Source organism: Drosophila mauritiana, chromosome 3L (genome assembly GCF_004382145.1).
Source record: "Drosophila mauritiana strain mau12 chromosome 3L, ASM438214v1, whole genome shotgun sequence".
Taxonomy (NCBI): Eukaryota; Metazoa; Arthropoda; class Insecta; order Diptera; family Drosophilidae; genus Drosophila; species Drosophila mauritiana.
Genome location: NC_046669.1, coordinates 11,134,938 through 11,145,782, shown reverse-complemented (window position 1 = coordinate 11,145,782; position 10,845 = coordinate 11,134,938). Strand labels below are relative to the sequence as shown.

At 41.0% G+C, this 10,845-nt stretch overlaps 1 protein-coding gene across 1 annotated transcript; it reads right to left on the bottom strand.

Annotated features, from left to right (window-relative positions):
* Positions 1-9,352: 9,352 nt before the first annotated feature.
* On the bottom strand, positions 9,353-9,928 carry LOC117140408 (V-type proton ATPase 16 kDa proteolipid subunit). The gene has a single exon (XM_033303280.1). The coding sequence runs from the start codon at positions 9,851-9,853 to the stop codon at positions 9,377-9,379; it is 477 nt and encodes a 158-aa protein (XP_033159171.1). The 5' UTR covers positions 9,854-9,928; the 3' UTR covers positions 9,353-9,376.
* Positions 9,929-10,845: the final 917 nt, after the last annotated feature.

The window sequence follows — 10,845 nt, the reverse complement described above, 5'->3', positions numbered from 1 at the left end:
AGCTGCAACGGCAACAAAGGCGCACACAATTACCGAGCAGTGTGTCCGCCCAGCGCCACCCACTGGGGTCACTACTGGGATGAGTGGGTGGCTGGCTGGCTGGTGGGTGGTTGGGCAAGGACGATGGAGCTCTTGGTCGAACTTTCGTGTTTACACAAAAACATTTAGACTGATCCCGGCGCATAGTGGGGTGCTAGAATGTGGGTTAATGGACGAGGAAAAGGGTTAAGAGCGGGGAATGCGGGATTTCATAAGATTGATGGGGGGAATGCGCAGGCGAATTCCCCTGTGTATGCAGGATAACGCCGTAGTTTCCCTGAATTAACATCCGATTCGAAAGTATGCTTTTGAGCATCAGCATTCTGTTCATTCACGGTACACACAAAAAATTACCCTAGCAGGTATTCAACCGCAAGAAAGTCAACTACAACATTGTGTTCATTTCATGCTCCACTTAAGTTTAATAAAAAAGAAAACAGTTTCATTTCTTTTCCTTACAAATTAAGAAAGTCAGGACCTCCAACTAAGGCCTGGAATTTTACTCACATCTTTAAGGTTCGAAATTTCGGAAGCAGCTCCGATGATTTCTCAACGGTCGCCATTAACAACGCGGCAAATGAAGGCAATATCTCAAATGGAACCACATAAACGAAATAATAAATACCAAATGATTTCATAATGAAATGTCGGAACGGGCAGGATGGCATTCGGCACTCGCCTAGAAACCAGCGCACAACCCACTTCGTCCTGTCCTCGTCCTGTTCCATGGCGCTCCTCTTCGTCCTGCGCTGCGCTGTCCTGTCCTGTGCTATCCCCGTCATCATCCCGGTTGGCATTTCTTTTATTACAGAAATTGCGAAGGAGCAAATAAAAAAAAAAAAAAAATTCTTAATTTCGTTTCGTTTCATCAGCAGCAGCGACAAGATTTACAACATACTGTGAGCATAAAATAAAAATCTTATTTTTGTTCGAATGCGTCGTTTGGAGGGTGGACATGCGGCGAGCGAAATAAATAAATAAAATAAAAAAAAAACGCCAACGGAATAGAATGAATAAAAATACTCGAACGTACAAAAGCCATCCGCCCATTGTCTGCCGAAGATTGTGGGGCGTGGAGCCCCTTAATAGTTATGGAGGGGGATATGCCCTTCCCAGTTCAGGATACGGAATATGGGGGGGTTCCACTTTCCGGGCGAATCACGCAATTGGAACGCATAGCGAATGCAATAAAACGCACATGTGGGGCACCATCGCTGCTGCCGTCTCATAATTTCTGTGCGGTTGGCAAATAAATTTGATTTTGAGCGAATCGTCCTGGATTGACTCGCAGCCACTGTCTTCTTTACTGACTGCAAATTTGGCTCCACATGGATTTTAGTATGCAAGTGCTGTTCGCGATAGAAATCAAGTGGAAATTGTCACTACTTCAAACAGACAATAAATAGTTTTAGGATTTTTAAATCTTAATAAAATTGTCACTTCAATAAGACAATATATAGTATTATGATTTTTAAATCTTAATACAATTGTCACAACTTAAAAAAGGCCATAAATAGTTTTAGAATTTTAAAATTCTAATACAATTGTCACAACTTCAAAAAGCCCAAAAATAATTTTAGGATTTTTAAAGCCTAATAAAATCTAGATAAAATATCCTTCTTCTTGAGTTGTTTAATTTCAAAAGCTGCTAAGTTACTTATTGCAATTTCATCAAATTTAAACGCCTTCAAAGGGCAACTGACACCACTGTAAATCACTTTTGGCTTGCTCGATTTGGAACAGGCTTTCCATTTTTTTTGCTGAGCACGGATATTGCACTGTATTGCTCTGACCGCTCGGTTGACCTTTTCCATTGTGAAAATTCTGGGACAAAATGAAATTCCCAAAGACCTTAACAAAAGAAACCGAAATCGTATTGACGTAATAATAATTTATAACACCAGATTTTCAAAGCTGCGCAAGAATGGTACGAAAAATTCAGACTTCATTAGAGTGAATGTCGCCCACTAAACTTATCGAAGGAATTAAGAATATTTTCACTTAATATTTATATCACTTATTATGATACTTTTCAATAAGGAAAGCTAAGGTTCTTTGTATGGACTTGCTGAGATATTCGACATGTGTGTTTAGCTTACTGAATCAAAATCGGTCGACGACCACCTGCTGGTTGCCATCGCGATTCAATTTGGCAGATATTTAACACATCGCTTCAACACGCCCGAAAAAAGCGAATGATATGAATGCCGAGGCGGACGATATCAGAGGTCAGAGGTCAGAGGAAACTCGCCGGCGGTTGGGAAAATTGTGCGACAGGAGGAAAATAATTCAATGCAAAGGAAACAACACAACACAAGCACGCGCTGATGAATGAAAGGGGAGTGGGAATGGGAATGGGACTGGGACAGGGATTGGGATTGGGAATGGAATTGGCACTGGGAGTGGGAGTGGTAGTGGGATTCATGGGACTCAGGACTTTGGATTCGGGGCTCGGAATTCGGGGGCGTGGAATCGGAAAGGCAAAGGACAAACATGCCATGAGCAAAGGACAAAAGTCAGCCCTCTGAGGTGTTGCCAACAGGAAAAGCTTCAATCAGCAAAAAAAAATATATATATGTATAAATATATGTCGGGTTAAGAATATCAGGGGCCTCGCCGTCCGTCCGTCCGTCCATATCAGCGTTGCTCATAACTCTTTTCACAATATAATTTTTATGCAGCTGTGCGCAGTCAACGAGTCCACTTGCGTCTGCTTTGGCTTCTCCACGATTAATGCCCTCACTCCCGTTTCGTGCAGCCTGCTTTGTCTCTTCTCAATTTTTGGCATTTCCTTTTCATTATATAGTTTTCCCTTTCTAACCAAGCAGCGCAAGTGGCCACGTTCAGCAACAGCTCTATCGCTCTCGTTTTTGCAAAATCCTAGATAATTCATCTATTCATCCTCACACATTGACAATAAATAGGAACACGCATAATAGCAAAGGGAACATGGAGAAGAAGTAAACGGCGACTAAACGCATTCATTATTTTCGCCACGTGTTCATAAATAGGAACACGCATAATAGCAAAGGGAACTTGGAGAAGAAGTAAACAGCGACTACACGCATACTCATTATTTTCGCCACGACACGGCCATTCTGACATTTACACGTCCTCGTGTAAGCTTTTGATACCGAGATACCAAGATATCAAGATCACATACTTTCACCACTATTCAATAACATTTAATTTCATTAGTTTGACTTTATTAGGTGTATTTCTTAAATCTTAATTCTGTGAAGAAACAAAACAGCTTTTATTTCATGGTTGCTGGGATAACTTATTATATTTTCATATTCAGTTCCATTGATCAGTAATACATCAGCTTACAAATTATCTTAACATTATCATTTATCGATTTCTATATATCGATCTTCCGCCAGTTCACACACACTTGATTATTATTTCAATCCAAACTCATCGTCTCTCCTGGACGGATAACTCACAATTCATCGTCTCACCTGACGGATAACTCACAATTCATCGTCTCACCTAGACGGATAACTCACAATTCATCGTCTCACCTGACGGATAACTCACAATTCATCGTCTCACCTAGACGGATAACTCACAATTCATCGTCTCACCTAGACGGATAACTCTCGTTCACAAAAGAACTCATTGGCGGGCTTTTCTTTTCATTCAACTGTTTCTATATTTCAGCTATTGCTCTACATTCTCGTTTAACTCATTCGGGATTTCTGCATCCGGCATTTTACGTATATCTTCATGGCAATACTTGAACGATCGGTTACTCGTCAACGACTTTAGTGTATACCTGTCACCCTCTAATACTTCAGTTACCAAAAACGGTCCTCTGAATTTCGGATCTAACTTAGTTTGGTGTCTTTCTTCTTCCTCAATAGCACATAGTCACCTACGTGGTGTTTGTCAACGGCTGCCCTACTGCTATCAAATCGCGATTTGTCGTAAGACGCTAAGGAATTCATATTTTCTGTCGCATGAGCTCTAACAGTTGCCAAATCTATTTCACATTCGGTCTCACATGGGGGGACTAATCCAAGGGGTCGAGCCTGTTTACCAATTAACATTTCTAACGGACTTGCCTCAGTGGCACGAGAAATTGTACAATTCAGTGCAAGTTGGACTTCGCCAAGTGCGTCCTGCCACGATCGTTGACTTGATTCTACCACTGACAACAAATTTTTCAGTGTTTCCATCACCCGTTCCACTTGCCCATTTGCACGGCTCATTCCCGTAGCAATCAAGTGAAGTTCAACTTTCTGCGATACGCAAAACTCTGAAAACTTAGAGCTAGTAAAACATCTGCCCTGGTCGGCGATGATGCGATCTGGTACTCCAAATAAGGATATGGAAGATTTCATAGCATTAACACAGCTCTCGGCATCTATCTGTGATACATTTAAACAAAAACTTTGTATAGGCATCGATCTGAACAATGACATACTCCTTCAAATCGCTCTTGCCACTTAATTTCCCCGTTATATCTATGTGGATGGTGTGCCACGGTATACTTGTCTTCGGAATGGAATGAAGTTCCGCCTGAACCTTCCCGGAAGATGATTTCACTGATCTACAAGTTATGCAGTTTGAAACAAATTTTCGAACATACTTGTTCATTTTAGCGAACCAATAATACTGGTACACTTTATCAAGTGTCTTTTGCCACCCTAAATGCATTATCGACTCGTGTACCTGGTTAATTACTGACCATTTGAAAGCTCTGGGTACAACTGGTAAATAACTTGTTCTACCTCGTCTTTGGACCTTGCGATATAATACACCTTTTCGCAAATCATACGTTTTGGCCAAGTTTTCGGCCAATTCATCTGACTCCAATTTGTTAACAATTTCTATTATCTCAAGGTCTAACCGTTGCTCAGCAAGAAGCCAAGTACTTGAAATTTCAGACAGATTTACTCGTTTTTCGGGAATCTTGTTTATTGACAAAATGTGTTCGGGTGATAAAGGATTTCTTGATAGGAAATCCACATGAGCCATACGCTTACCCTCTCTATATTGAATTTCGAAATTAAACGATTGTAAGTAGGCCCACCAGCGGTGAACTCTGGGTGTTAAATCTATTTTTGTGCGAGAAGCTTTTAATGAATTGCAGTCTGTATAGACAACGAACTCACGGCCAATTAGGTAATGGCGAAAATGTTTAACGGCTTTTACCACTGCCAAGGTTTCCAGCTCGTAGGAGTGATATCTAGATTCAACAGAGGTAGTTGTTTTGCTGAAGTATTCGATTACATGGCGCTTACTTTCTATACGGTGCAAAAGTATCGCTCCATATCCACAGGCACTTGCATCAGTGAGCAACTCAATAGGATATTGCGGGTCGAAGATTACCAAAACAGGCTCATTTGTGAGGATCGTCACAACTTTAAGTCTGATCTCTTCCAGCTCAGCGCTCCATGTAATCTTGCCGCTACCAGACGAAAGCGAATACAATGGTTTCATAAGTTGCGAGAATCCAGGCACGAATTTGCGAAAGTAAGAGGCCAAGCCAATGAATTGTCTAACGTCGGAGACAGTTTGAGGAGGAGGCAAGGAGCTTAATGAAGCTATCTTTCGCACATTCGGACGAATTTCTCCCGCTCGCACTTCATAGCCCAAATACTGAACCGTTGTTTTGAGAAAACTGCATTTAGCAAGGTTAAAGGTAAAACCAGCCTTTGTAAGAACAATCAAAACAGTTTTTGATTTTACAACTTTAAAATTATCGGATGCCAAAATTACATAAAAGCCTTGTTTAAGTATTTCTCGCCCTATCAGAATATCATTCCTCATTTGCTCGTTCGGGACTACATGAAATAATATTTCCATAATATTTTCGTTTATAGTAACTTCACTCAAGATTTGCAATGTACTGCACACACTGCCACCACCAATGCCTTTTATCATTACAGTATTGTTTATACGTTTACCAGATAACTTACTGCTAATGTCGTCTTTAATAAGGGAGCACTCTGCACCGGAATCGAAACAAATTGGATAGATCTCACCTCGTTGATGCAAGCTTCCCTTTGGCTCAGTCACACAACATTGGTTAACAGTCTTCTGTTGAATCACATCTTGTTTGGCTGCACTTCCGTTTTTCGGACACTGGTTGGAGAAATGTTCCGGTTGGCCGCACCGATAGCACGTAACATTTGATTTTTCACGCTGCGGTTTCGCCTCTATATCTTGTCGCATTTTACTTCGGCATTCAGCAATTCGATGTCCCGGCTTTGAACAGAAGTGGCATACAACTGGCGATGCCTTACGGTTCTTCTGGTCAGGTCCAAGGTTGTCATCTCGAGCATGTCGCTTCTTGTCGAACGTAAACGCTTTTAACTCCGCCTGTAGCTTACTTCTGGTACGCACATTGGATGTGAAGAGTACGCGCTGCAAACGACTGTCAATGTTTGCCATATGCGCAAGAACAGTTGTAACGGCAATTTCTTCTATTTCCATATTCCGCCACTTTGTAGTCAGCGTCGTCACCAGCCGACTCGCATACACCGCGTAACATTCGGCGGCAGTCGGGCGGCTGTTGAGTAAATTTAAAAACGTAGCGGCCGGCGTCTCTTCGGTTTCAAAGCGCTGCAGAAATAATTCCTGGAACTCTTGCCAAGTCATACCCTGGTACGAGATTTGTGTTAGCCACTGAGATGCAGTTCCTTCCATGCAGTTACTTAGTGCGATGATCAATTTACTTCCTTTAAGGGGGTGCTCAGTTAGAATTATATCGGTTGTTGAACACCACTTTGCTGCCTGTGCCGGCGTCACTTGCATGATTTTTACAAGTTCAGCAAAATTCCGATTTGGCATTTCCACTACTGCACGCCACTGATCCTCAGAAAATGCAGGGTGTGGCACAGATCCCACTTCTGATGTCGGGTTAAGAATATCAGGGGCCTCGCCGTCCGTCCGTCCGTCCATATCAGCGTTGCTCATAACTCTTTTCACAATATAATTTTTATGCAGCTGTGCGCAGTCAACGAGTCCACTTGCGTCTGCTTTGGCTTCTCCACGATTAATGCCCTCACTCCCGTTTCGTGCAGCCTGCTTTGTCTCTTCTCAATTTTTGGCATTTCCTTTTCATTATATAGTTTTCCCTTTCTAACCAAGCAGCGCAAGTGGCCACGTTCAGCAACAGCTCTATCGCTCTCGTTTTTGCAAAATCCTAGATAATTCATCTATTCATCCTCACACATTGACAATAAATAGGAACACGCATAATAGCAAAGGGAACATGGAGAAGAAGTAAACGGCGACTAAACGCATTCATTATTTTCGCCACGTGTTCATAAATAGGAACACGCATAATAGCAAAGGGAACTTGGAGAAGAAGTAAACAGCGACTACACGCATACTCATTATTTTCGCCACGACATATATATACAAAAAAAAGGAGGAAAAGGAGCAGGGCCGGAAAAGCGAAGGCAGCCAACTACACATTTAGTGTTTATTTCGTATTTATTGAGAGCAGCGGTTGGAGTTGGTCGGAATCCGAAAATGAAATCAGCAAGAAATAAATGTCCTTGCCGCACAGCATAATATAACCATCCCCATATCCCCAAAACCAAACTCCAGCCATATATACAATATATAAATTGTTTCCAAATCATTGGATACTCAGCCACAGAAATACGAAAATGAAATTAGTACATTCAGGGCAAAAGTCGCCAAGAAGTCGAATCTTAGTTACCCTAAGGAAGCTGCAATAATGCAAATAAGTAGTAGCTTTTCCTAGCACTCATTAAAAATAATAAAAAATTTTATCATTTTTAAGAAATATTTTTTAAAGAGCGTCTTATACTGCAAACTCACAACACTCTCAATTTGGTCACTAATCCCATTTTCCTTCAGAACTCGATTCATATTAAGCTGATCATAATGATGATGGGATGCGAAAACGAGCAAGTTGGTCAATGAGTGTTTGCTTCACTGAATGAATGAATGAATGAATAAAGATTCCAAAATGGAAGGCAAATGGCCAAATCTGCCAGGGACATTAAAATTAAAGTCGAATGGCCTCTGGCCACTTCGACCGTTCTCTCGACCACAATTGATGTGTGCGGCTTTAATGGAAACCACATTTTCGGCAATAATAAATCGGCGCCCCTCAAGCATAACCAGCTTACAAATGGTTTTCCCAAATTTTCCCACAAACAAAAGTCCCTGGCATTGATGTACGTTTGATGTATGACAGGAGAGGATTTCTGGGCAAGTCTGCGGATTTGACAAACCGCTTCTTGATTTATATTTAAATTCGATGTAGGTCATGCAGCATTTGTACAAACGAAATTCGATTCCGTTGACCATTAATAAAATAAATGAAAGTCTATTTTGTGGACTTTGAATATATGAGTTTTCACTCGAGGTTTTCTTTAATTATAACGAGAACAAGTTACTCATTTCCATAATTCCTGGAAGGACCTCCTCCACATGTTCAATTCCCCCCCGCACATTACTTCCTAAATACATATTTATTTATGTTTGCCAGCCATTTGTGCAAAGTGTTTGCACTTAATAAACCCATTTCGCTAAGCACTTTGTCAGTTGGGCGTTGGGAAGTGGGCGTGGCACTGGGGGGTTAGGGACTTCCGCTTCTCGGGTCCTAAGACCACCCACCCAGTGAAAACAACCTACTGAACCCGAGTGCCACCCACTGCTCACGCACTTACTGTTATTCCAGCATTAAAAGTTCATTGAATGGCAGAGGAAGTGAAAACAATTATCTTCAGGAAGGTGAACCATAAATCCTCCGAATCCGTAAGTAAATTGCAAATTTTCGTTTATTACTTGCGATGTCTGGAACTCAAGGGATTTGCGGTTGAATCGAATCGATATTTTGCGTTATCATATTTTATTATGCAAACACACTTCGCTTCGAAGAGGAAAGTTCGCAAAAATGTCACACGTGCGTACACAAAACGTATTATTTGCCAGCGACTCAAATGTAAATTGAAACGCATACCTTTTCACATATCAACACCTTCGAAGGGAAATTCGGTTTTATTTCATCCCAGCCTATTGATTTGATTGCCCTTTGATGGGCTGATGGAAATGGTTTCCCTCAATTAACACGGAAAAAAATCGGTTGTGAGTAAAAGGAATGTATTAAATCTCATTTCATTTTCCAACAAATTTAACTTTTAATTTAGCTCTGAAAATGGAATATTTTTAGATGGCGTGTTAGTTAAAGTGTATTTTATAATAACAAGTACAAATAATTGGAAATAAATTATATTTATAGACTTAAATATTATAAATAATATTGTTATATATTTCATTTCCAAGCTAGCTTTAATTTATGTTATATTATTAAGTTATATAAACAAGCTACATAAGTAGGAAGTATCTAAAGTTTAGTGTACAAATAGATGGCCACAATGAGGCCGTATAGAGCCAGGACCTCGGCGAAGATCAGGATAAGGACCATGCCCACAAAGAGGCGTGGCTGTTCGGCGGTTCCACGGACTCCTGCATCGCCTGCGATTCCAATGGCTACTCCTGCGGTGAGTCCTGGTAGTCCGACGGACAGACCGGCGCCCAGATGCACATAACTGTCTTCCATCGTATATTCATCGCCAATCGATCCGGCTATCAGAACGGATACCACCAATCCGTAGATCGCAATAATTCCCGCCATGACGACCGGAATGATGGCCTTCATGATCATATCCGGTCGGTTGACCGCCATCTTGGCGATTCCGACACCGGAAACTGCTGTTCCGTAAGACGCTCCCAATGTCGTGAATATAATCGCAACTGCAGCGCCCGTGCATCCCAAGAAGTAGGCGTACGTGGGCTCTTCACTTAAAGCGGCAGTAACCATCTTGCTTCAATCGGATTGAAATTCAACAATCGAAAAGATGTAGAATGAAAAAGTAAATGTTATCCCAATCAAAGCACTTCAGAAAAAGGCGTACTATGTTTTTTGTTTACAGAAATATTTATGGTAGATTTATATAAATTCTGATTATTGCTGAAAAAAAACCTTGCTAAAGGAAAACTCTGTTATATTTTAAGACATAATTCATTTCAATGAAATGCATAATTATATAAACAATATTGGCATTCGAAAAGATAATTAACCATATTTTGTTTGGCAGTTTTACTTTATACAATTCTAAGTTTGCTTAAACGCTTGTTTAAAGTAAGCACTTATTTTTCTTAAGTTAAATAACCTTTACACATTTGTGAAAATGCTTCTTACTTTCCGGGTTTTAGGATATTTATAACCTCGAAGGACCGCAAAAGCCATTCTCAGTATTGAAAATCGAACCTGCGGTTGCTTATTCACTTTGAGTGGTTTTCCCCATTGCCTTTCAGCGCCTTTTTTCGTTACCCTCCACTTGTTTCAATTAAACAAATTGGAAAATATGAGCCCGACTCGACTCGACTATCGAGCTTAAAAAGGGCGACACTTTTGAAAGTCCCCCCAACCTTAGCCCGATGTTGTTTCGTTTTCCTTAAAATGGAAATTTGTTGCCACCGCTGGCGCGGAAGGGACGGAATTGTTTGTGGGGCTGGGGCTTCAATTGCTCCTCCATTTTCCATGGCGTTTTTATTTGTGGCCCTAGCTCGGCTGCTTTGCATTTTGAATACATATTCCGCAAATTCCTTGGGGGAGCTTGTAACTTTGTCAGTGGCTCTGCGTTCGTGTGATGTGATTGTTAAGTTGGCCCAGATTTGTCACAGGCGACTTTAGTGAATGAGGACTGTGGCAGAGGGGATTCTTGATTGCTTCTTGGTTAGAAAACAGGTATGATTTAGTCCGGTTATTAAGCAAAATTCATATGAACTAACAAGTTAGTTGTGTTCAAA